At 38.6% G+C, this 27,877-nt stretch overlaps 1 protein-coding gene across 5 annotated transcripts in view; it reads left to right on the top strand.

Moving 5' to 3' along the window:
• The window catches only part of LOC121061753 (histone-arginine methyltransferase CARM1-like), a 74,950-nt gene that overhangs the window by 38,547 nt on the left and 8,526 nt on the right, over positions 1–27,877 (top strand). For 2 of the 5 annotated variants that reach the window (XM_040541077.1, XM_040541074.1), the window contains 5 exons: positions 1,207–1,266; positions 5,731–5,841; positions 17,394–17,571; positions 23,843–23,933; positions 27,053–27,134. In XM_040541077.1, coding sequence (XP_040397011.1) covers positions 1,207–1,266; positions 5,731–5,841; positions 17,394–17,571; positions 23,843–23,933; positions 27,053–27,134 — 522 coding nt within the window. The remainder of the gene's footprint in view (positions 1–1,206; positions 1,267–5,730; positions 5,842–17,393; positions 17,572–23,842; positions 23,934–27,052; positions 27,135–27,877) is intronic. The other 3 variants (XM_040541075.1, XM_040541076.1, XM_040541079.1) reach the window with 2 other exon arrangements.

Raw genomic sequence — 27,877 nt, 5'->3', positions numbered from 1 at the left:
ACCAAAATGAGTCTTTAATAACATATAAGCAAGTATTGAACAAAACATTTCCCTCTAAAAGTGTAGCATATTTAGAGCCAAAATGAGGAGAATTGTAAGTATGAAATCTATTTTGATTATTTTAAGATTGTTATGTTTTAGCTATTAATTATTTTTAGTAATAAATTCAAGTCAAGTAATGATTTCTCTTTGCCATGTGACTTAGGCAAAATGTGCTTCTTTAGAAACCATACTTAAATATTTACCTTCTTAGAAACAGATTTCAGTCTCTGTAATTTCTTTCAGGCCTGAGATAATTCTCCTCTCCTATTTAATTCAATAAGTTTAGCAAACTAGTGTTGTGCACAGGGCTGTGCCAGTTTTCTATAGACATCAGAATCAAACCCCAAAGCATGTGGTATTGGATGTTACCAGCTGGGTAAGCAGAGCTATTGTATCATTAATGGATTAAATTTTGTACTGGAACATGGAACTTAGTATATGATGAAAGAAACAACAGAGAAAAGATTTTATTTGCAATTCACTTCTTGTCAGTTAGGATAGTCACACATTGTAACCCAAAAGGATGATTTTTGTATGTAGGTAATATATCTTAATTTCATTTTTGTGCCTGCAGTATGGAATTCAGGCCTTGTGTAGTCTTTGCCTCTGCAGGAAATCTTGCTACTGTACAGCAGTACAGCTTGCTTACTCTTACTCTTGGTTTATTTATTTTCCTAACTGTTGGAGGTGCCTTGGCTTCTGTTCAACATACCTATTAGTAAGACTATTACACACTGGGTGTTGTTGGCCACCCATGTAGAAAATGATCTTTCTTTTTCCTGATTCTGTTGAGAAATGGCAATTTTCAGAGTAAATGTAGCTGAAAAAAAACTTGAACTATCTACATTGTGGCAAAAAAACATTCCCAGGAGAACCTGAGAATCCCATTGTGCTGAGACCAGAGCAGGCCAGTTTGGAAATACTGCAGCTACATTTATTTTACATCCAGGAAATGCAGGGCAGACAGAAATGTTTAATGATGGTGGTGGGGAGATTAAAAAAGGCAAAAAGTACATAATTATTTTCATACCTTCATTACTGAAAGAAATCTCATTCAATTGCTATTTGACTTACTCTGTTTCCTACCTACTCTGCATTCCCTCCGTGTATTTTTGTTTTTTCTTTTTTTTTAATTCTTTTTTTTCTTTTTGCCGCCTTCTCTAGATTCTCAGATGGTTTATTACATGGACATTTTTGCTTGTAGTCAAAAGTTCTGTTGATAAGGTATATTTTTCTTACTCCAGACTTTTATTTATTTATTTATTTTTCTAAAGATTTATCTTTATGAGAAAATGCAACAGGTAATCTGAGTTGTGCTTGACCCATTGAGAGAGTTCTTGGTGATAAATTTAAACACATTGTGTCTCAGAGGTAAGGCACTATGGGACCAACTGGAAGAGAACTTGTGTTGACTATTTATGTATATTGTATCTTAAAAGAATAAAGAGAACTCATTCAGAATATGATGAGTCTAAGGTTGGATACTGCACATTAATATAGTAGTCCTTACTGACATACGCTCTTCATGTTTACCCTTAGAAGGAAACTTCTTAGAACTTTCACTATTTTTTTAAAGTAAAACATTGTCTTGGATTTTGAGTAGTTGTATTGCCAAACGAGGGAAATTAAGGTGTTTTACTTAGTTAAAATGTAAAAAAGGCTTTTAACTAAATTTTACAGTAGCAGCATAGCATGTAAAGCTGTTTGAAACTGAGTACTTACTTGCTCTTACAGCTCTGATCTTAGAATCATAGAATTATAGAATGGCTTGGGTTGGAAGGGACCTCAAAGATCATCTAGTTCCAACTGCCCTGCCATGGGCAGGGACATCACCCACTAGATCAGGTTGCTCAAGGTTCATCCAACCTGGTCTTGAACACAGGGATGGGGCATCCACAGCTTCTCTGGGCAAACCGTTACAGTGCTCCACCACCCTCTGAGTGAAGTATTTCCTCCTAACTTCTAAACTAAATCTCCCCTCTTTCAGTTTAAAACCATTCCCCCTCATCCTGTCAATATCTGATTGAGCAAAGAGTCACTTTCCATCTCTCCATCTTTTTTATAAGTCCCCTTCAAGTACTGAAAGTCTGCAGTGAAGTCACCCCAGAGCCTTCTCTTGTGTATGGTGATAGAATGCTCTTCCTATGTGAAGCAAGCAAGGCGTTCTGTAGGACATGGCAATGATTGCAGCGATGCCAGTTGGGGAGCAAGGTGTGGTATAGCATCATTGGATTGCAGTGCTTTGGTTTGGAAAGGACCCCTGGAGGTCTCTAGTACAAAGCTAGTGCTTGAGGTCTGTCTAGTAACATTTTGAATGGATCTGTGAATAGAGATTCCACACACTCTGTGAGCAACCAGTTCAGTCTCTAAAAGAAAACATTCTAGAAAAATATTAAAAATTCTCACTGAGAGCATGAAGTGCACTGTGGAAGACACAGATGTTAAATCCTAAGCCAAAGGACACTTTTAGATGTAAAAAAGCCTTTCTAATTAATTGAAAGGAAAGACCCTAGTATAATTAGGAATTAAAAGATAAGGGAAGATCTGTATTTAATAGTTTCTCTAGCAACTAAGAATTACAGACATGTTACTTACTCTTTTCTCAAGGAAAAACAAACAAACAAAAAACAGATCTTCATGAAGTGAATCCACAGGAGGATGATGACAACCTTTTCAGAATCTTAAAGGCTGAACATATAGGGCTGTGGTCTGTCTGAAGCCAAAGAAAAAGGAGAGCTTGGCCCAGGAATTTATCTTCCAAAATCAGAAAAGAACAAAGAAGAAAGATCATCCAAATAAATAATTAAGTAATCCATGCATTTTAAATTAAGATGCTTTGTAATCACAAAAGACTGAATTTATTTAGAACAATTCAAGTTGCTAAAATAATAAAGTGAAGGCTGTCATACATCATAAAAAAGTTTGAAAATTTTCGAACAAAACAAAGAACATAATCATGTTTTTATTACAGGCTTTCAGATAGACAAAAAAAAATTGTTCAATACTTTTCACCTGTTTCGTCTTTCTATATATTCTGTACTCTAAATGGTCCATATTTTTGATATGGACACAGTTAATTAAAATCCATATTTTTGATATGACACAGTTAATTAAAATATCAGTAATTAGAGTTAGAAAAAAGTGGGGATCTTAACACAACAGAATAGTCCTGACAGGACAGATATAATGAAAATTTTTTCTGATGGTTAACATGAAACAGGCTTTCAGCAAGAATTTCTGTTGTCATTAATGTTAACAGGATCCAGGTATCATTCACCTAATCTGCATCAAAGATTTATTTTATTATTTAAAGAAGAGCAATTTGGCTTTGTTCTGTCTCTGACAGTTTGCTTTAGTATTAGTAAGGTAAACTCAACTTTAGTCTGCATGAAATAAAACAGTTTCCGTTCTACTTACTTTGACCCCATGTGATGTTTTCTGTATATAATTCTATATGGAATGCAAATAAATTAATAAATAAAAAGGTGATTTTAATTGCTGTGCAATTTGCATTTGTTCAAGAAGAAGGTTTTAATGCAGACAGGAAAAGAAGGAAAATGCAGTACAGCACCTCTATGTATTTTTGGTTATCCAAAGCGGAATCTTTTTCTTCAGACGCAGTCTCCAGACATTTGAATTTTTGAAAACTTTAAGCCATTTCTGTAGCAATCAACATGACATCTTCATATTTTTCTTTCTTTTTTTTTCTTTTATTCTCAAAACATTACATTTATGGAGTTTTTATGCATTTTTTCCCCATCTTGAGCAGATAAACCAAAATTTGAATTACAGGATGAAAGAAGCAGAGGGAGGAAAGAGTCAGGACACGTGCTGTAAAAATATTATATGTAGCTTGAAAAGTTTTCAAACCTCCACACTTCACAATTTTTACATACTCACAAAGTAATTACAGAAAATTTTCAGTATACAATGAAGAAAGATGCAGTGAACTTATGGCACTTTCCAAAGGTTATTAGATTTGCCAAAATGGTATGATCAGTCTTAACTCTTTAATTCCTTTAGAATGAAGAATTCTCAAGAACTGCAACAACGACCTGAAAATCATTGCTGAAAACTAACAGAGGTTGAAAAGTCCTGTCTTCTATGAAATTTGAGACCATCTTTATATCTTTATGAAGTTTGCATAACTAGGATGAGTCATTTGTGAAAGCTTTTCTGAGAGAGTTATCCAGTAAAGAAACACTCTTCCATTCACAGGACAATATACATTCATCCAGAGAAGGCATACAGTATATTTATAAGATGATAAGATATCTAAATTAATAAAAGTAGACAAAAAAAAGAGAATCATAAATACATAGCTGGTCACTATGACCTAGTTATGTGCATTTTTCATGCAACTTCCTCTACAGTAAACTCATGCATGTTTAGCATGAAATAGAGATGTCTGAAATTTCAATATGAAGAATCAACAGTGGAAATTCTTTCTCTGGTGCATAGGTTTGAAACCTCTGTTATGAGAGAAAGTGGGGGGAAAAAAGAAGTTTGGATGAGTTATATTGGAGAAATACAAGGGAGATCTGTCAGTTACGTGGAGAGCAACTAAAGAAACCAACAACATACTATTTTCTAACTTTCTTAGAAGTGAGGGCTTTTGTTGAATGCTGTAGCTACCTGTCCAGTAATGACTAAATAGAAAATAAACAAAAAATAAACGTAATCTAACATACAGCACAAGTGTGTGATAGTTGAAACTGGTCTTGCAGAGATTTGAATGATCAATCTAGTCATGAATCTATAGTTCATTTAATCTTAACAGTCATCCTCTTAAATATGTAAAGTGAAGAGATGCTCTACCTTCTTCTTCCTCATCTCTAGAAGTGCATTAGACAGCAGAAGATTCTTGCAAATCCTCCTGCTCCCCAGGGATGCCACAGACATCTTCATCTTCCATCAGCTCTTCTTTAGCTGGCTTCCTGAGAAAAGTAGTACAGGTGTATGAATTTATTTGGACAGGTCACAACATGTAGCACCTCAACGTGTGCTCAAGGGCCATCCAACAGTGGATCTAAATTGACCTGCATATAGGTTCATTACTCTCCAGTGGACATCTTGTAACTGCATTTGGAACCCTTTTTAAGTCTGATGGCCAATTTCCTTTTTCCATTATAATTTCACAGAAGTGAAATGGATGTAAAAATCAAAGTAATTGAATAAACAAAATGGGAAAAAAATCAGTAAGCAGAGCAAGTATTTGAACAAAGGTATATAATTCAGTTTTATTCAAGATACTTCCACATCATGGAGTGATTTTTCATTTGAAAATACATAGTTCTGTATTCCTTCAATAATAATTACTGTCATGTCTTCCTTCCCTCCCTGTATTTGGCTTAGGCTCAGTATTCAAGTTTTCCTCCCAAGGGAAGTTTGATAGAAAAACCTATTTCCTCCAAACCATACACATGTAGTTACACCTGAAAGTAGTCTATGGTCTCTTAAAAATCTGCTGTTGCTGCTAGAACTTAATCTGCTGTTGCAGATTAAGGGTATTAAGATTCTTCATAAACAATTTTTTTGACTTTTTCATGTCAAATTCATAATAATTTTGGAATAGTGCCAGACTTATTAAATATAATGTACCGCTACAAAAATGTTGTTACTTAAAAGAGGTGTCAGAAAGTGATTTTTAAATATTTCATTTCTTTTGGTGTGCCTTTTGTTTTCAAGGTGGTCCTAGATGTTGGCTCTGGATCAGGAATCCTTTCATTTTTTGCAGTGCAGGCTGGAGCTAGAAAAGTTTATGCAGTTGAAGCCAGTTCAGTGACAAAATATGCAGAGGTAAGTGTTTTATTTGAGGCAAGTGTTAGAATGGTATAGTGTGAAAACATTAGAGATCTAGAACTCTGCCTCTAAAAGGCTAATGCCAAAAATTTCATTTTGAGTTTTCTAAAAAGTCAGATCTCAGTGGCAACACATCTTGGATGGTAATTTTTGAAGGTGACCTAAATATTATAATATATCAAGTCTGTAAAACATAGCATTGCTGGTTTTGTGAAAAACTTGTGTTCATTGTTACAACTGTGATTAAGTTTTTTACTTTCAGAAGCAAAAATCAAAGCGAAACAAAGAAACAAATAAACCAAAAAAAAAAAAAACAAACAGATGTTTTTAAGGGTTCTGTGCAAAAATATCAGGGTGTTTTTTCCTGAGTCTCTTGAACATCCATGTGATCAGGTGGTTGGCTGAGTTTCCTGATAAGCATTACCCTTTTACTCATTCAGCCTTCTTATGAAAAAAAATGTTTTTATGTTCAAAGAAGACATGTCTGTAGAGTGTATTCAGTTTTAAAAGATATTTTTCAGGCATTGCTTTTACAGAGTATTATAATATCAGTCAAAGTAAGTTAAGCACTGAAAATGGTATAGAAAACTAAACGCCTTAGGAAAAGTCCGGTACCTACAAAGTGCTAATCTAAATAGCAGCAACAGCAAAAATCTCCATGTCTTTTCTCACTGTTTCTGCTTGTTTAAGTGAACATCAGAATGTGTGGGGAGAGTGAGAGCATTATTGTTACAAATTTTGTTAATGCTGATCACCTCCATCTGAGTTTTTACAATAGCTTGAATGTAGAAGAGGGTGAAAAGTAGTGAAGTGAAGGAATTTTCATCCCACACCTAGAAAAAAGTTGCAGTATCTAGATGTCCATTTTTCTTTTTGCTTTGCTGACCTAGATCATAAATGTCCATGAGCAGGATTGGGAGTCAATAGTTCCTCAAAGCCCACACAAAGTGCATGCAGCAGTTCAGTGGAACTTCCTCCTTTATGTCATGATTCAGCAGCCGAGCCTTACTCATGGTAAAGGCTAGTGAACACCAATTGTTAATCGTAATACTGTAAAGGAAATGCACTGTTATTGGAATTGAGATAATCTGTTTAGATATTAAGGAAGAAAATGTGGATACTAGACATTTTTATTTCTCTCCAGGCAGAAATTTGTAAATTCTATGTATTTTTCATTCCATCTCAAATACATCTCAAATAAATCTCTTAATAATCTCCCCATATACATTTTGCATTAATTCATATACTGAATAAAAATATTGTAGCACAACTATCTCTTTGATATTTCTAAGATATGTGTATATACTATTATATATAGAATTCACCTGAGAAATTTCATATGGTCCTTTCCTACTTCCATCTTATTTATGTTGCTGCTTACAAAGGCTTTATTATTATGTGTTTGTTACTTTTTGAACTGGTTAGGGTGTACTAGCCTGACTTACCTGCTAAATACTAAAAGAAGATTTCTGTTTTTTATTATAATTTGGATAATTACAAAAATTCTACCTAATTAAAATAATTTTTTTTGCTATTGTTTGACAACACTAAGCAAAGGTTAATATATGGAAGGTGTCTATCAGAGAGGGAATGGTGGAGAGTGGTTCTTAGTTCACGTAGGATTTTGTAAATAGATGCAATGTTGTCCAGTATCTTTGTTTCATAATAAACACAAGTTTTATGAAAACATAATAAAAATAGCAGAAGACAGCTTGCTTATCCTAGCAGGTAGTGGGTATTGGCTCACTCAGTGAGTGCATGTTCACTCAAAACTTGGCCCAAGTCAGAAGTCAACAAAATCACTAGTTGTGACAGGGTACGTGTTGCATCTGTAGTCCATCAAACCAGGTATGTAACTATATTGCAATATAAATGTGAGTAAAATATATGGCAACTTCTTGATAGAGAAACAGCATGAAACCAACGGCTTTAGGAACTGAATTGCTTTTCTCCTGGGGTGGTTGAAATGCTAAAATGATAAAAAACTAGGATTGATAAAGAGAAGTGAAGAACTTTATATAGCTGTAGATCCTTGGGACTACTGGCTAAAGTGTTATTTTTAGTTTGATAATTCATAGCTTTTTGGTTATTTTTCTTCTCCTTTTACTTCCCCAAATGGGACTCAGTTTTCATAAGAAGTATAATAGATTTCTGTGGTCGTAATTTCTTATGAAAACTTGTTCACCCTTATGAACTGTATTGCAGATCAGCTGACCTATTAACACGTACCATATTTTAAGTATTTATTTTTTTCAAAAACGGATGCTTAGCTGGATCAGTCAGTTAAATTCCTATACTGCATATTCAGTATTCTATTTGTCATTTCCTCATCTTCCACAATGGGATTTCATTAGTATGGTTTATCAAGTATCTGGATTATAAAATGAACGTTACTTTCTATCCATTTCTTCTCTCATTTCTGTATGGATTTATTGTATTTAACATCTGTTTCAGATATGTACTATATAGCAAGCTGAATATGAGATTAATGAGTCTTTTTCATTTTTTTCTATTTTAGTACAAAGCAAGTATTCCAATATAGTGAACTACTGACTGAAGTGAAATTATATTTGAACAGTAAAAATTAACGTTGTAGTACTACTTACTGAGAAAGTTGTTGATATTACAATAGGTTCCTCTTTATGGTTAGAGGTTTATTTTGAAAGAATGATATTTAAAAAAAAATTGACAGTGTTGAAAACTTTGTACTGCGAACAGATGTGCAGTGGCAGAACATTTGAAAATTACGTTAGAAGGAAAATGTATAGCAGCTGCTCTATTAGGAAACATACAGGCTGTTGCTTAGTCACTCATTTGTTACAGATATTCGATGAAAAATACTTCATGTCTGCGTCAGTCATTGGTTTGCGATTCATTGGTTTGCAAGTCAATATGCTTGTATTTCTGTGTCGTACCATGGTGTCGTTATGGTGTTCAGAAAAGCTAAACAGATGTGAGTCTCTGCTATGTTTTTATGTATATATGATCCTCCAGTGACAGGTATTCTACCACATCCCTGGGGAGGTTCTTCCCATGATTGATTGATTGCTGTCAGCGTAAAAAAGTATTTTTTACATCAAGACAAAACTTGTCCCAGTGCAACTTGCACTCATTGTTTCTTGTCTTTTCCATGTGGCTCCTTGTGAAGAGTCAGCCTCCATCCTCTTTTTAGCTGCCCTAGAATACATACTGGAATACATATTCATATTCTGCTGGGGACTTCTTCAGGGCAAAAAGACCTAACTCCTTCAGTCATTGCTTACAAGGCAGGTTCTTGAACCCTTTGATCATCTTCATGGCCCTCCTTTGGATCCTCTCCAGCCCGTCTACATCTTTTTTGAATTGTGGAGACCAGAACTAGACACAGTACTACCGGTTCAGCCCAACAAACGCTGAGTAGAATGGTATGATTGAATCTCTAGTAATGACCCTAGAGATGCCCCACAAATGCTTGTCAGTCTGCCATGATATGGGACATAAATAGTGCATAGCAGTATATAAGACTGCCATTTACTGTGTTGAAATAGCCAAACACGAGGGAATAGATTTAATTAAAGATAATTAGCCTTGAGCGGACTGAAAGACAACTCCTGTGAGAATGCCCATTTATGTGTGGGTTCAGGCTGCATATAAGACCTATACAGGAGTTTAGACGGGCATTTTGACATGCTCTCAGGACAGCTACTTTTGCAAAGGTTCTGTCTCAGTCACCACAATGTTTGCACCTGTTTGCTGTGTAGTGTTTAGGTGATATTTGTATGCACCGTGCTGTCTTCTGTGAAACAACCAAATAAACTGCACCTGTTTGTGTTTTCTGTTTTTTAAATTAGTAGGCTTTGACTGCATTTAATTAAGTGGTAAGTTGCATGCTATCTCATCTGGTATGCCAGATGCTGTATGATGGATTTTATATAGTATGGTGATGATATACACTGAAAAAGGGAAAAGAAAACTGGCTAGATGCTGCTATTGCAAGGGGCAACTGTGTAAAAACCTGAGAGCATAGCAGTTTCTCTGTCAAGGAAGATGTATTTCAGCTGTCCAGCTGAATACAGACATATAAATGCTAGCCATTTCAAATAAACACAGCAATTGCTGCTGAGAATCTGGTGAAATAGTCTTTAGAAACAATGTGATGGAAGTACAAAGCTTCACAAGAAGGCTTCTCCATCACAGAACACGAAGTTTGTATTCTTTGGAACTCACAGAGAACAAACATCTTGTTTAGACACTCTTAGATTTCCTCTATATTTAATAGACTTGGCAGTTCAGATAAACTCTAAGATGTAGACCTTGTATTTTAAGTTCTTATATAATTATGTAATTACTCCTTCTGCCTCTGTTAGGAGAAGTCAGAGAATTGACTCACATGCTTAGATAAGTGCAGCTGCTGCTAAGGTGCAAAATCTGAGCAGGCAGAGAGTACTATAATAGTTCCTGATAGATTAACTCTACAAATTGTCAAATTTCTTTTGCAGCTGACTAACTGTGCTCTTGTCTATGACAGCTGATGATCACAGCCAATTAAAGCCTCTGCCACACTTTTGGTTAGGATTTTGGGTGGGCCATCTGTCAGTCTTGCTGTTAACTCTTGAAAAAATGCACAGAGAATATGTATATCAAATTAACTCTGTATTTCTGTCTGGTTTGTTTGAAGTGTCACACAAAGACATGTTTTTAACATGTATGTTCTCAACAAATTTAGTCCTTCTCAGAGTCTTCTATTTACAAAGAAATTACTCTGTTTTCTCTGTATTCATCAGCATTCAATATGTTTATAAGTTTAATTACAACAGTATTTTCAAATATGTAGTTTTTAAGCATCCCTAGAAAAGTATGTAGCTGCACAATTAGATAAGTAGCCATTTGGCTATTTGTATTTCAGTATTAAGGATGCTGCTATGTTATTTACTGTTTTGGCAGAGTTCATACAGCAGCACATGCACAGATCAGCTTTTAAATCTGTATGAAATGCTTTGATATGTTTGCTGTCTTTGGGGCTCCTTTGGAAGTCAGACTTTTTTGTTGCTGTTGTTGTTTTCAGAGTTTTATTTTTGTTCCATGAAGAAATTTATAAGTTTTGTTTGGTCTCCAAATACAATAGACTCTTGCTTTTCATTGAAGGTGGGTTCCATTGTCAAAATATAAGACATATGATGATATTTCATAGTGTTTGAAGATATTTCTGGGGAAAGTCATATGGAAGAGGTCTGAGTTATTCATAGCTTTGTATGATCCGTTACATCAATTACCAGGCTTACAGAACAGTTGGGCCTCTTTTTGTGTCTGTTTAATTTGGTGAGAGATGTGCAACATCTAGATATAGATTTGCCTTTTGTGAGGTATACATGTATATGTTTACATGCATGTATTGCAAAGATCAATTTTGATCTGGGTTTTGTCAAACAAACCCTTACTGTTTCATAAAAGACTCTTAGAGGTTATTTTTGTCAATGCTGCAAGGTATTTTATCTCCATCACTGTAATCATGCCATGCTTTCAAAGTTTTCTGAAATTCGGGAGAATCATGAAATAGTGAGGCTCTTGAAAACACGTTCCTTTCAATCATTGACAAAATAAGACACCAGTGGAATTAAATATTGTTTCCTCTTCAATATGCTTTTTTTTCCTCTCACTAAAATATAAAAATTACACTATAAAATGTTGAAGCCACATCATTTCTTTTCTTCAAGCACATTGTGCTGACTGTAACTTGATGATTGGAGGAATTTATGAAATACTGTGTAGGAGGTGAAAACATTGTCACCACACCCACTCAGATATAGCTCCTTTCCTTTTGCCACAGATTTGTTAAAGATTCCCCAAGGCACTGAGTAAAAAAGCTCTGTTGCCATCACCCTTAGCTTTTCATTAACCAGTCAGTCAAATTGAAATAATAATAATAATAATAATAATAATAATAGGTTATATTTATAAAAGAAGTTTCTTTTTAGTGATATTTCTGAAAACAGCATGCTGTCAAGATAAGAAAATCATAAAATAGGATAGAGTAGTTCAGTAGGAAGGGACCTACAAAGGTCATCTAGCCCAACTGCCTGACCACTTCAGGGCTAAACAGAAATTAAAGGGTATTATTGAGGGCATTATCCAAATGCCACTTGAACACTGGCAGGCATGGGGTATTAAACACCTTGCTAGGAAGCTTGTTCCATTACCCTCATGCTAAAGAAATGTTTCCTAATGTCCAGTTCAAACCTCCCCTGGTAACCTTTGTGCTGTTCCCATGCATCCTGTCATCGGTGACCAGGGAGCAGAGACCAGCACCTCCCTCTCCACTTCCCCTCATCAGGACAGCAATGAGGCTGCCTCTCAGCCTCCTTTTCTTCAAACAAGACAATCCAAGTGTCCTCAGCCTCTGCTCAGCACATACCTTCCAGCACAGCTTTTTTGCCCTCTGGATGCTTTCAAGCAATTTAACGTCCTTTTTGTGTTGCAGAGGTCAGCACTGCACACAACATTTGAGGTGAGGCTGCACCAATGCTAAATAACGCAGGAGAATCACCTCTTTTTGACTGGCTCACCATGCTGTGTTTAATGCACCCAAAAATGTGGTTTGCCCTCCTGGCTATCAGGGCACACTGCTGGCTCATGTTGAGCCTGCTGTCGATGAGCACTCCCATACCTTGGGATTACCACACGGCTGACACGAGCAAGTCCAGGAGGTTCATAAAGCACCTAGATAACTTCTTGGTGCAGGTGCTAAGGGAGACAACTAGGAAAGGTGCCCTCCTAGATCTGTTGCTGGAGAACAGAGAGGATCTTGTGGGGGACGTGGCAATCGGTGGCTGTCTTGGTTATAGTGCCCATGAAGTGGTTGAGTTTAAAATTTCTGGTGACAGAAGGAAAACTGCCACCAAAACTTCAGCCCTGGGTATTGGGAAAGCAGGCTTCAGGCTGCTCAGGGAACTAGTCAGCAAGGTCCTCTGGGAAACTGCTTTTGAAGGTATCGCCGTCCATCAGTGCTGGTCAATCTTTAAGCACTGCCTCCTAAAAGCACAGGATCAGGCAATTCCAAAATATCGGAAGTCAGGCAGGTGAGGCAGAAGGCCGGCCTGGCTGACCGAGGATCTTCTACTGGAGCTTAGGCGAAAAAAGAAAGTGTACGGCTGCTGGAAGGAGGGTCAGGCAACATGGAAGGAATACAGGGACACTGTTCGCATTTGTAGGGAGAAAATTTCTGTGGCTAAAGCCCAACTAGAGTTGAAGCTGGCCTGGTCTGTAGGAGACAATAAAAAAGATTTTTTTTAGATATGTGAACAGAAAAAGGAGGACCAAAGAAAACATAGGTCCACTACTTGATGGGGAAGGTCACCTCACAGGCAAGGACATACGCAAAGCAGAGACGTTTAATGCTTTTTTTGCCTCCGTCTTCAACACTGATGATGGGCTTCAGGACCCAGGGTGCCCTGAGCTGGAAGACCATGACAGTGGGAATGACAAACTCCCAACCGACCCTGAACGTGTGTGGGATTTGCTGCTCCACCTGGATCCATACAAGTCCATGGGTCCAGATGGAATTCGTCCCAGGGTGCTTAGAGAGTTGGCTGACATCATTGCGGGACCTCTCTCAATTATTTTTCAATGGTCTTGGGAACCTGGAGAGGTCCCAGTAGACTGGAAGCTGGCAAATGTTGTGCCAATTTTCAAGAAGGGTAAGAAAGAAGACCCTAGCAATTACAGGCCTGTCAGTCTCACGTCAGTGCCTGGTAAAATTATGGAGAAGATGATCCTTGAAGTTATTGAAGCACACCTGGGGGGCAATGCAGTCATTGGTCCCAGCCAACATGGGTTCACAAGGGGTAGGTCCTGCCTAACAAATTTGATTTCCTTTTATGATAAGATCACCCATCTAGTTGATCAAGGGAAAGCAGCTGACATGATCTTTTTGGACTTCAGCAAAGCTTTTGACACAGTTTCCCACAGGATCCTACTGGACAAAATGTCCAGCATACACCGAAACAAAAACATCATATGATGGGTGAGCAATTGGCTGACAGGCAGGGCTCAAAGGGTTGTGGTAAATGGGGCCACATCTAGCTGGTGGATGGTCACTACTGGGGTCCCTCAAGGCTCCATTTTAGGGCCAGTCCTCTTCAATGTTTTTATAAACGATTTGGATGTAGGACTAGAAGGTGTTTTGAGCAAATTTGCCAACGACACTAAACGTGGAGGAGTTGTGGACTCGGATGAGGGTGGAAATGCCTTGCAGAGAGACCTGGACAGGTTGGAGAGCTGGGCGATCCCCAACCACATGAAGTTTAACAAAAGCAATTGTCGGGTCCTGCACATGGGATGGGGCAACCCTGGCTATACGTACAGACTGGGCGATGAGACCCTGGAGAGCAGCCCAGCAGAGAGGAATCTGGAGGTTGTGGTTGACAGCAAGTTGAATATGAAGCAGCAGTGTGCCCTGGCAGCCAGGAGGGCCAACCGTATCCTGGGGTGCATCAAGCATGGCATCGCTAGTCAGTCGAGGGAAGTGATTGTCCCACTCTACTCTGCACTGGTGCGGCCTCACCTCGAGTACTGTGTGCAGTTCAGGGCACCACAGTACAAAAAGGACGTAGAACTGTTGGAGAGTGTCCAGAGGAGGGCAACGAAGATGGTGAAGGGCCTAGAGGGGAAGACATACAAGGAGTGGCTGAGGTCACTTGGCCTGTTCAGCCTGGAAAAGAGGAGGCTGAGGGGAGACCTCATCGTGGTCTACAGCTTCCTCATGAAAGGGAGTGGAGGGGAAGGCGCTGATCTATTCTCTTTAGTCACCAATGATAGGACCCATGGGAATGGTGTCAAGCTGAGGCAGGGGAGGTTTAGGCTAGACATCAGGAAGAGATTCTTCACTGAGAGGGTTGTCGCACACTGGAACAGGCTCCCCAGGGAAGTAGTCACTGCACCAAGCCTGTCTGAATTTAAGAAGCGATTGGACTGTGCACTTAGTCACATGGTCTGAATTTTTGGGTAGACCTGTGTGGTGCCAGGAGTTGGACTCGACAATCCTTATGGGTCCCTTCCAACTCAGGATATTCTATGATTCTATGATCCCTTTCTGCAGAGATAAGATACGGGCTGCGGGGTTCAGTATAAGAGATGAAAAATCGAAAATCGATGTGTTTAAAAGGCATAGCTGATATTCCTGCCTGAGCAAGTCATACTGGTGATGGCAGAAAAAACTTCTTATGTTTAAAACTTTCATTTCATTAAGGTGCTGCAGAGATTGTATTAATGTAATATTAATAATTCTGTCAAAAGTAAGGTCAGTTCAAACAAGGTTGGAGTTGCTAGAAAAAAGCATTAGCTTATAGCTGTTAATTATAGCCTTTTATTTATTTAATCTGTTTTGGACTAATAGTGTGTGGGATTAGAAATTAACACTATTTTCTGTGCTTTTACTATAATGCACTTCTGTTGTATATCTGTTTTAAACTATTTATATTAACCTTTGTAGAATCTTCCTCATGTGGAAAAAGAGATGCATGATATTTGTGGCTGACTGTAGCTCTGAACTACTTAATGCCAATTAATTGATTTTTGCTTCTGTTTCTGCGATAATGAGCTACTAGTCATAGTTCATCAATGCATGATAAATTATAGTTTCAGAAAAATAACCTGTTTTTTAAACAAAAAATTAGTAATTAAATGCTTAAAACAAATGTTGGAAACAATGAAAAACTAGCTTTTCATTGCCACCATTAACTCTAACTAAACTGCTGTAAAGAAAAAAAAAAAAAAAGAAAGTAGCTGCCATGAAACAAGTGATCTTCTCCCTGAAATAAATCAATATCTTAATCTAGTCTCTCTCAGATATGCTTGTAAAGAATACTTACTTAAACATGTATTCACTGGCATCCTGAAAATCCTGGTACACAGACTAGGATTTGGCAGATGCAGGATTGCTTTGCTTCTTCAGAGCACTGTCAGAGCATGTTTGGTAGGACGTGGAGAAGAATGTTCTGTGACAAGCAGAGGTTTCTGTTCCCTGAGACTCTCTAGGCAAAACCTTCCTACAGCATTTAAACTCTTCGTAAAAAATGCAATTTTTGCCTCTGTTAAGCTTTGGAAGACTGAAAGCACAGAGATCTTCAGCTTTCCCAAGACATAGCTCCACTCTGAAGGACAGAATTAGTACTGACAATATTTCTTGGTATTTTGTTTGTTTTTGCTATAATGGGAAAGAGTCCAGCCCCATCCCCTTGACAACCTCCCTTCAGATATTTATATACATTGATGAGGTCTCCCCTCAGTCTTCTCTTTTCCAGGCTGAACAGGCCCAGTTCTCTCAGCCTGTCCTCGTACGACAGGTGCTCCAGTCCTCTAATCATCTTAGTAGCCCTAAGTACCTAATAACAGTATTAGTCCTTTCTCTAGTTAAAATGAGGTATAAGTTTCATAGCTGTTACCTAAGGCCCAGACTGTGTTGGAAAAGGTTTGCTGAAGTAATTATGCACTTATACTGATGTTATAGTTATACCAATGCATGCACATCTGTGTGGAAATGATTTCTAGTACTTACTGAATTGTGTATGCTTGGTTTTCCTGGTATCTCTGGACATCAATATGAATTGATAGTTAGGCATTGGAATGTGTTGCTCGGGGAGGTGGTGGAGTCACTGTCCATGGGGTGTTTAAGGAAAGGTTGGATGTGGTGCTTAGGGACATGGTTTAGTGGGTAATATTGGCGGTAGGGGTATGGTTGGACCACATGATCTTGGAGGTCTTTTCCAACCTTAATGTTTCTATGAATCTCCTATTGTGCTGTTGCAGACGGTAGTTCATTTTAGAGTCTCTCGGTAGACACCTCCCTCTTTTAGAGTAGATTAGTGTAAAATAAGTGATTCTGTATACATTTGTGCCCCCCAAAACCAGATTCTACTCGTAATTGGAACTTGAGAGGTTTAGCTACTTCCCTGTATCTCTGATTACAGCACAGCTAGGTAGGATATACATCTATGTGTAGAGATATAAAGAGTTTGAAAAGGTATTATTTTCTTTAATAACTTGCTATATTGAACATAAAACTTTAGGTCCATCTCTCCTGTTCATTAAATGTTTTGCTCTGAGGTTCACTATGCAAATGGCAGTGGATGAGTCTCCAGTACACTGGTTGTAACTACTAGCCATTTGAATGCATTTATGCAAATGTAAAGCTATGCTCCACTTATGTTTAGAAATGACTCACCTCAAACTTTTCAGCTATAGAGTTTCTTCTTCTTTCATAACTGAATAACTTATTCAAGAACAGTTGTGGTTGCTTTTTTATTTGTTTGTTTTTAACAACTTGGAGAAGTCAGAAAATGCTTTCTTTGCAATCTTCTGATTGTCATAAAATATCCACTTTTTATTATTATTATTCCTGGTAATTCTCTTTTTCTTGTAGATTTTAATTACAATTATCTCTTATGTGACTTATCTTGTAATGATGCTTTCTGATCCTGCACAATACGTTTCTTTGAGTTTGCTCCAGTGAGCAAACTAAATTCTGTTAGTAAAAGGAGTCAACACTTTCTGTGTGTTTTTTGTTTTTTCTCTAGCTGTTGGTGAGAAGTAACAACCTTTCTAACAAGATCACAATCCTGCCAGGAAAAATTGAGGAGATCTCCCTGCCTGAGAGTGTTGATGTGGTAATTTCTGAACCAATGGGTTATATGCTGTTCAATGAAAGGATGTTGGAAAGTTACCTCCATTCCAAGAAATGGCTGAAGTCAAATGGTGAGTGTGTCACCACAGTTACCCCACTGCATATAGAAAGGAAAATAAAAAGTTTCTGAAAGAAAAATCAAAGACCTGCATTATTAGTCCTGGATATTGATAGTCTGGTATTATACTCTGGTTCTAGCTCTACCACTAACATCTAGACAGACCAAGGGAATAAACATAATGATGCAGCTATCGTACTATGCTGTGACTTCTTGCTGTTTCACAGTCGAAATAGTTTTTGAGTATGTTGGTGTTGCACTGCCAAGTTCTTCCTGTGTTTTAATCTTAACATGAGGTTGTATATTCTACAATTGTATCTCTGTTGCAACATATAACAATAGATGATGGCACACTAACCTCATATGCCACACAGCAGAATGTGGATGAGAGCAGAATGGTCAAATAGGATGAGCTTTTTAGTGGAAAATTATTATATTTTGCTTGGGAAAACTGAAATTCAAATTGTTTTGAAATCCTTTCACTGGGCTTCTCCCAGATACCTTATTCTCATACTCATATCTTACCTTTTCAGAGACATATCAGAGATTCATAGCATTTGGTACTCTTTATTTCATTTCTCCTGTGTTTGGAGGAGTTTTGAAGGGAATCTAGGAGTTCCAGGGCCTCGTGGGAATCTTCTATGTAAGGCGAATCTGAGCATCCATTTGCTGAATGATAAATCCGTGTGAATTGCTGAAAATTAACTATGAAGTCTCTCTTTAAAAGACCTCTTTTGATCTTTCTCAAATAAAATTATTAGTGCAGAAATTCGTGAAGCATGGAGTGAATCTGTACATCAAGGCAGAGAGCTACTGGTTTTGCTGTTGTTTCAAACTTGCAAATCACATTCAGGTAGTATTTTTCAAAAGTCAGCCACTGATTTTAAGTCTCCTATTTACATTCTTAGGACTCGGTTTCCAAAGAGGGCTTCTGAAAATTGATCTGTAGGCATCTCATTTTCAGCTAAAAATATGAGTGAATGCATATGAAGATTTCCGTATTTTCCAAACTTCCCGGTTACTCTCTTGTCCAGTGGGAATGAATCACCTTACATAGTGATTATTAAACTTAATGATTGTCTAAGAAGTGAGCTGAAATCCTGACATTTTGTTTAAGTTGCAAATATTTAGTTATTCCAAACAGTTACGTTTGTAAACTTTCTATCCTACATTTTCATCTGCAGACTTGTTAATTTTCTCCCTATGACCAGTTTTAAAAATCTTTTTTGTGAGTGGGTAGGTATTGTTCTTTATTTGAATTCCTGTGGTCTCTTCCTATATGTACTGAATACAGAAAAGCTGTTTCCTTTTCCCTACCCTCCTTTACTTGTCCTCCCCTTCAGGTATTCATCATGTTTTGTACCAGGTAAACAAGCAGCTGAAGAAGTATGTTCAAATGTAGTTCACAACAACCACACTTATAGAAGCTATAAGATGCTTAGAATACACTGTAGAATACAAGGGCTTCTATTAAAGCTGCTAGTTAGTCTGAAGCACTGTCCACTGAAAATAATGGAAAATAGTTCCTGTGGTTTTCTGAGCCACATTCAAAAAAAATTTGAATTTGAGTTCCCAATAAAAATGAATTCTTGCAAACCGATAGATCAGGATTTAACTCCCTGCTCTGTAAATAATTTGCCACACTGTAAATAAAATTCTCCATTCCTCAATTTCATTAACTGGAGGGAAAAAAGAAAAAAAAAAAAAGAAAAAAGAGGATATATTTTTATGATTGTAGGATTTTTATTTATGTATAATATTTATTCCTAAGTGCTATGAGTTTCCTGGATAAAGGCTTAAGAGTGACATATACATTACCATCTCAGTCATTAACAGCAGTTCTGATCTCGACAAAAAACATACCCAGCAATTTAGAATCATAGAATAGAATCATGGAATCATTTAGGATGGAAAAGAGCTCTAAGATCATCAAGTCTAACTGTTAACCTAGCACTGTCTAGTCTACCACTAAACCATGTCCCAAAGCAACGCATCTGCACATGATTTAAATACCTCCAGTGACTCAACCACTGCCCTGGGCAGCGTGTTCCAATGTTCACAACCCTTTTAGTGAAGAAATTCTTCCAAATATCCAGCCTAAGCCTCCCCTGGCACAACTTGAGGCCTTTTCCTCTTGTCCTATCACTTGTTGCTTGGGAGGAGAGACCAACCGCCATCTCACTAAAACCTCCTTTGAGTTAGTTGTAGAGAGAGATACGGTCTCCCCTGATACGTATTTCTCTAGGCTAAACAACCCCAGTTCCCTCAGCAACTCCTCAAACGACTTGTGTTCCAGACCCTTGACCACGTTCGTTACCCATCTTCGGACATGCTCCAGCATGCTGCAGCATGTCCAAAGCTTTCTGTATTGAGGGGACCAAAATAGAATACAGTACTTGAGGTGTGGCCTCACTAGAGCTGAGTACAGGGGGTTATTCAGTTCCCTGGTCATGCTGGCCACACTATTCCTTATGCAAGCCAGGATGCTGTTGGCCTTCTTGGCCAGCTGAGCACACTGCTGGCTCATATTCAGACAGCTATTGACCAATACCCCCAGGTCCCTTTCCTCTAGGAAGCTTTCTAGCCACTCTTCCCCCAGCCTATAGTGCTGCATGGGGTTGTTGTGTCCCAACTGCAGGACCTGTCACTTGGCCTTGTTGAACTTCATAGAGTTGGCCTCAGCCCATTGATCCAGCCTAACCAGACCTCTCTGTAGAGCCTTCCTACCCTCAACCAGATCAACACTATGCCCTACTTGGTGTCGTCTGCAAACTTACTGAGGGTGCACTTGATCCCCTCGTCCAGATCATTGATAAAGATTTTAAAGAGAACTGGCCCCAGTACTCAGCCCTAGGGGACACCACTAGTGACTGTCTTCCAACTGGATTTAACTCCATTCACCAAAACGCTTTGGGCCTGGCCACCCAGCCAGTTCTTTACCCAGCAAAGCGTACACCCATCCAAGCCATAAGCAGCCAGTTTCTCCAGGAGAATGCTACAAGAAGCAGTGTCAAAATCTTTACTAAAGTCTAGGTAGACAACGTCCACAGCCTTTCGCTCGTCCACTGAGTGTGTTACCTTGTCATAGAGGGAGACCAGGTTAGTCAGGCAGGACCTGACATTCATAAATCCATGCTGACTGGGCCCAGTCACCTGGTTGTCCTGTATGTGCCATTTGATGGCACTCAGGATGATCTGCTCCATAACCTTCCCCAGCATAAAAGTCAGACTGACAGGCCTGTAGCTCCCTGGGTACTCCTTCCAGCCCTTTCTGTAGATGGGCTTCACACTTGCGAGCCTCCAGTCAACTGGGACTTCTCTGGATAGCCAGGACTGCTGATAAATGATGGAAAGTGGCTTGGTGAACACTTCTGCCAATTCCCTCAGTCCCCTTGGGTGGATCCCATCTGGCCCTATAGACTTGTGTGCACCTAATTGGTTTAGCAGGTCACCAATAATTTCCTCTTGGATCATGGGGTCTTCAGTCTGTTACCTGTCCTTATCTTTCAGCTCAGGGGGCTTAGTACATGGAGTACTTTACTGCTAAAGACTGAGGCAAAGAAAGCCTTAAATACCTCAGCCTTTTCCTCATCCTTTGTCACTGTGTTTTCTCCCACATCCAATAGAGGATGGAGATTCTCCTTGGTCCTCCTTTTGCTGCTAATGTAATTTTAGAAGCATTTTTATTGTGTTTAATGGCATTAGCCATACTAACTTCCAGCTGGGCTTTGGCCCTACTAATTTCTGCCCTGCATAGCCTCATGACATCTTTGTAGTCCTTGTTAGTGGCCTGTCTCTTCTTCCAAAGGTCATAAACTTTCTTTTTCTTCCTGAGTTCTAGCTAAAGCTCTCTGTTCAGCCAGGCCAATCTTCTTGCTCACCAGCTCACCTTTAGGCAGATGGGAATGGCCTGCTTTTGCGCCTTTAAGATTTTGTTCTGGAAGAGTGTCCAGCCTTCCTGGACTCCATTGCCCTTCAGGACTGCCTCCCAAGGGACTTTACAAGCCACTCTCCTAAACAGGCCAAAGTTTGCCCTCTGGAAGTCCAAGGTGGCAATTCTGCTAACGTCCCTCATTACTTTTCCAAGAATTGAAAACTCTATTCATTTGTGATTGCCATGCCTAAGATGGCCTGCAACCTTCACATCACCCACAAGTCCTTCTCTGTTCACAAGCAAGAGGTCCGGCAGAGCTCCTTCCCTATCTGGCTCACTCACCAGCTGTGTCAGGAAGTTATCTTCCACGTACTCCAGGAACCTCCTAGAATGTTTCCCCTCTGTTGTATTGTATTTCCAGCAGACATCTGGTAAGTTGAAGTCCTCCATGAGAACAAGGGCTGGCTATTATCAGACTTTCTCTGAGCCACTTATAGAATATTTTATCTGCTGCTTTATCCTCATTGGGTGGTCTATAACAGACTCCCACTGTGACATCTGCCTTATTGGCCTTCCCCCTGATTCTTACACATAAAGACTCAACCCTATCGTCCCCATTATTAAGTTCAAGACAATCAAAATACTCCTAACATACAGGGCTACCTCACTACCTCTCCTTCCTAGCCTATCTCTTCCGAAGAGTGTAAAGCCATCCATTGCAGCACTACAGTTATGCAAATCATCCCACCATGTTTCTGTGATGGCAACTATGTCATAATTTTCCTGCTGCACAATGGCTTCTAGCTCCTCCTTTTTGCTGCTCACACTGCATGCATTGGTTTCCACTTCAGTTTGGCTAATGATCCCATCAACTTTTGGGGGGTAGAAACCCTAACTCCTATGTGACCGTTCTTAGGCACTTCTGTGATTTCTAATCCATCAGTATGGATTAGAAAAGCTCGTGTCTTTGCTGTTGCCTGTTTCTCCATCACCTGCTTCCACTGGGATGGCAGACAGGGGGACCTTGGTAGCACACCATCCCACAACCATTGGCATACTGTCCCCAGGCTTATATTTAGTGAGCCTGTTTTTATCCCTTTCCCTGTGGCAATGAACGCACAGACTCCGGTGCAAGTTTCAAGCAAAGGAAAAGAGTTTTTTTATTGTCTCTACCTCTGCTCTTTTGTATCCGTCCGGAGATAGGACAATACCATGGAAACCTCCTAGCAACAGCATACAGCCTACATGCACTTTGTTACTTTCTCGCTGCCCAAGGTTAAGCAATCTCACGGTAGCACTTATATTACAAAAACAGTATTTCGGTGCTTTCCCAAATTTCTCTTAATTGCCATGTTCCCAGGGCTTTCTGCCTACCAAAGCAGTAAGACTTTGGTGGCTGTCCAAGTTCACATATGCCGCTGGCCCCGCATTTCCCCCTTCAAATCTAGTTTAAAGCTTTCAGTGAGCCCTGCTAACTCCTTTTCCCTCTTCGAGACAGGTATACCCTGTCTGTTACAAGTAGGGCTGCTATTGTGTGAAACAACCCATGATCAAAAAACCCAAAGATCTGCTGGTGACACCAGGCTTGGAGCCAGGTATTCACCTGGTGGCTCTTCCTCTTTCTCCCCTCCTCATTCCCTGCAACTGGAGGGTTAGGGTAGAACACTACTTGTGCTCCTGATCCCTTAACCAGTTGTCCCAAGGCCCTGAAGTCTCTCTTGATTGCCCTTGGACTTGTTGGAATTTCATTGCTGTCTACCTGAAAAATCAATAATGGATAATAATCTGAGGGTAGCACCAGGGTAGGAAGGCTTCTCCTCACATCTCTAACCTAGGCCCCATGGAGGCAGCAGACTTCCATATGAAGTGGGTCGGGTCTGCATGTTAGGCCTCTTGTTTTATTCGGAAGGGAGTCTGCTATGATAATGACCCATCTGTTTTTCTTTGTGTAAGCTGTTTTGAGGCAGAGCATAGGCCGACAACCTTGATGATGCCTCCAAGCCAGATGAAGGGCCATCCTCAATTTAATTTGAGATCAGGTCTGAACTATAATGAAAGTTCCTCACACAAATATTGTATTTATTGAGTAAGCAAAAAAAGCCACTATAATTCCTCTAGAGAACATTGAGAAGGTATTTAATAGCTAGCATTTTGCTTCATTTGAAGGGAACTAAAATATTCAAATAATTAATATAGGACCATAAATTATGAAGACTTTATGAAGTATTGTTTTTTTGTTTGTTTGTTTGTTTTACTTAATGCTTTAACATATTCATATATCAGTAATCCCTATGCTAATAAAACTAAATGTTAAGATACTTGAACTGGTGGTTTTAAGTAGTTAAGACATTCCTATAGAGTTGCCTGTGGGACTATGCCTTGCTACTTTATATTGTCTTTTGTTTACTAGGAATGATGTTTCCAACGTTTAGTGAAATTCATTTCGCTCCTTTTTGTGATGAGCAGCTGTACATGGAACACTACTCCAGAGCCAATTTTTGGTAATGATTATTTATGTTATTTTATTTGTTTATCACCCAGGGTTCAGTAGAGTTTAAAAATTCAATCAGTTATTTGATTCAGCCTAGAGGGATGCATAGTATCTGGCCGTATTGGAAGAGAATACTTTTATATTTTCCTTCATTACTTCTCTGGACTAGAGCCGTACTGTTTATTGTGCAAACCTGGAAGATCTCTCAGGAAGTGCTAGAGCTGGCTGGAAGAAAAAAAAGAAATTAACTCTATGGAGCATCTATTGTGAGAAATAGTTGTCTGTAAATCAGTTGGTGGTATTTCCTTTGCTATACCAGAGTACAGTATGCTGTAGATGGTGATTATTTTATTTCTTCAAGTCCCAGCTGTTTGTGCATGGCAACAACTCCTTGGGTGTCATCACAGAGAACAAATATTAACTCCTGTGTCCTGAACAATTTCCAGTTTGGTAGTTACTTCGTCCACCAGAATTTTTCTTTCAGCTTCAACTAGCAGTTGCACTCTTTTTGCCTTGAAATGTCCCACTGCAACTCTCCACTGTTGAGCTGTTGCTGTGCTGTATATAGGGGGAAACATTAGCAGTGATATTCTTATGAGGAAAAAATAACATTTCAGCAAAAGTCCAGTTGCTTTCTAAGCATCTCCAGTATTCTGCGTTTAATCAGATGAATTATATGTCAACTACTGCAAGGCTTTCTGAGAAAGGTGGAAAACAGATCACTCAAGTCTTCCCTAGTAACTACTTTCTCTTCACACCAACAATGTTTTTATCATTATTATCACAAGCTGTAGTAATACTTCGTAATTGTGAGAGCAGTCAGGTTGGTATCTAAATCACAAAGTATTGCAGTCTCTCCTTCACCCATCTTTGCAGAAGGATGTCTCTCATTTTTGATAGATCTTTGTGTTACCTCCGTTTGATTTTTGATGAGAATGGATCAACCAAATTAACCACAGAAGTGTGACACAATTACCTATAGTGATACTCCTTTTATATCAGGTTCTGTTTGATATATTCCTAGTTTGTGCACTCACAATATAATTTATAGCTGTCTTGAAATGTTCCCTATGCAGAGGACTACATTATCAGTCCTTCTATCTATCCTTCTGTCATCCCATATGGTTGTAGTTTTGGATGGATATATGCCCAGTGAGTGCTCTACAGACCAAAACATTAGTGCTTCTAATGTCTTCAATCAAATGTGGGATCAACATTTTTTGAGTAAGAGTGCAGCAGTTCTGCTTCAACACCACTCTAGGACATTCATGTTCTTAATATTAAAAAGACTGGGACTCTTGGTAGATCCCAAACTATAAAAGTCCTACTTCAGACAGCACTTTCTGGGCTTTCTTGGGTGTTTGAAGTGTACTGTCAGGAACTAGTTGTTGACAGGCTGTAATTTTTGTACGCTGTGAATTCCAGTCTTCAAAATACAGCCTCAATTCATTGTCCAGTTTTGTTACCCAGAACAGAAGACATATTTTTGTCTAATAAATGATTTCTTATCTAGCTAACTGCATATCCCTGTGTCTTAAAGACTGGACATGTTTCTGGAACCAACTGGATGATAATACTTGCCAAAAGACTGAAAGAAATATCTGGATTTGCAGTTTGAAATTGCCTGTGGTAAAGGCACCAGGACCTTGGAAAAGTCTTCAAAATAATAATGAAAAATCATAGTGTGTGATTTAATGCTAGGTGCAGCAGATAGCTTAGCCTGTTTACTGTACAAAGGAAAGGTTACATCTTTCTCATACTCTTAGAATTGTAATTATTGTAATAGTAATTATGACATAAGTAGGTTATTTCTCTTCAGGCCTGTAGTTTGGCTTACTGTTGTGCTTTGGAGTTGTGTTTTAATTTGTATTTACATCATTCTTAGAAGTGTTATAATATATAGTCTACCATAGAAGAGCAGACTGCTATTTTTGTTGTGAAAAATCTTGCCAAGATAGAAAGATACAAAGCATAAATATACAGCAAGTGGTTACAAATAATGTGCATTTTGTCTGTTTTTCATCAGTAATAAATATGCAACTCAATTACACAGTGCAGCAAACATATGGGTAAGAGTAAAAGATCACTTGCAGTTGGTGTGAGGTGATTTCTGCTGTTGTGCTTATTTGAGTTCCTTCCTTAACAATACTTTCTCAGCTGTAGTCACCTGAGCATCTTCCATTTATGCAATTAGCACAGAACTAGTAATGTAGAATTTATCAGTCCTAAATGGGTGTTGCCAGATTGGTTTAGACTTCCTCATCCACTTTGAAAAAAGTAATGATAGCTTAGGAATTGTATGATGTTTTAACAATGAGAACAGACATTCAAGGTTTCCCTTTTTAGGTGTTTCCAAAGACTCAGAAGAAAGTTTGCCATGGTTTTATGACACTTCCATCACAAGAAATTGAGCTCTCTTGCAGTTTCCCCTTTCTATCCCATTTTGTTTATGCTATCTGGGGGTTAAAGATACCTGTTAAAATTTTCAGTGAGTTGATTAGACCCAGGGTCTGGGATGATTTCTGCAGACATGTATTTTAATTTCAAAATTCATACTGGGAGCAGCCTGTACGTACATTAAATGAACATTTGCAAAAATTTGTAAGATAAAAATAGGGTTTTGTTTGTTTGTTTGTTTCCTCTTTTCAGTTGATATACGATGACCTTTATTTTCCCCTTTCATATCAATAAAAAGCAACGGACCTGTAATATAGGCAAACTGAGCACCACTTTTATCTGCATGAGGTCCACCCCCATTTCTGGAATAGATCAAGTTTGCAAAAGTAGTTTAAGACTGCCTCAGTCTAATCCCTGTTCTTTGCTTTCCATGTGGTTTTTTTTTTGTCGGTTTTTTTTTTGTCGGTTTTTTTTTCAGAAATGAAGTGTGAAATGTCTACATAATGTCTGCTTGAGGGGGTCAGGTCACCTAACTGTGCTGGCTAGAAGGCCTGTATCATAGGGAATGTAAACTGAGGAGGGCTGCTATTTTGTCTGTTGGCAAAATGGAAAAAGGGAAAGATGTGGCCAGCTGTAGTTCACCTGCTGTTTACAGTTACTCTTCCTGGGTCTGCTTGGAGCCCAGAAAACCATTTTTCCACTAAAAATTTAAAAATGTGTTACTGTTTCTAGGTACCAAGAGTGCTTTTATGGGGTCAATTTGTCCAGTCTGCGCAGTGCAGCTGTGGATGAGTATTTCAGACAACCTATTGTGGTAGGTTTGTTTGTCTGGGGGTTACTTTTCACATTTTTCCCTCTCTTATTCCTACCTTATTCTCTCCACAAAATCCTATATGTACCATAGACTCGCTGTTTAACAGAGCTCTGTGGCTGCTGAATAGAGAGCCAGCAACACACTCTGTGAGAACTGTGAACAGAGCTGCTGCCAGAGGTTAACAACTATATGTGATATTCCTGGTTTTGCTGTAAGTAACAGATGTCTAGAGATATGCATGCATTAGGGAACCACAGCATGTGAACACATCTGTTTTCCTAACATGCAACTAGCTTCCCTCAGTTTTCATTCTCTTAAACAAGTAACTTGACCTTGGATTTTCCCTTCCTTTCTCTGATCCATAAATTAAAGCAAAATGGAAAGCGTCCAAACAAACACATTTCTGCATTATGAAACAACCTTTTAAAATATTTAAATATACTTTCTTCATGGGTAACTTGTATCTAGCCCCTGCCACTCTCTTTCTTTGAGCTCTTTGGAAAAAAAAAAAAAAAAAAACATGAAGCAAAACAGTCACCCCACCACCACAGCCCAGTTTAATGCTTTAGTATAGGCACAATGTAAAGTTCTGCTCTCAGAAATCTGACTGCAGCAAATTTGGGCTGGATTTATGCTAACTAGTTTAAATAATGATAGAGGTATAGCTGCTGTTGCATGGAGTAATCTGGAAAGACCATCAGACTACTGCTGCCACCTTTTGCACTCTCTTGCTTTTACTATGT

This window comes from Cygnus olor, chromosome Z (genome assembly GCF_009769625.2).
Source record: "Cygnus olor isolate bCygOlo1 chromosome Z, bCygOlo1.pri.v2, whole genome shotgun sequence".
Lineage (NCBI taxonomy): Eukaryota > Metazoa > Chordata > Aves > Anseriformes > Anatidae > Cygnus > Cygnus olor.
The sequence above is the reverse complement of the archived record's forward strand: the minus strand, read 5'-3'. Positions and strand labels throughout refer to the sequence as shown.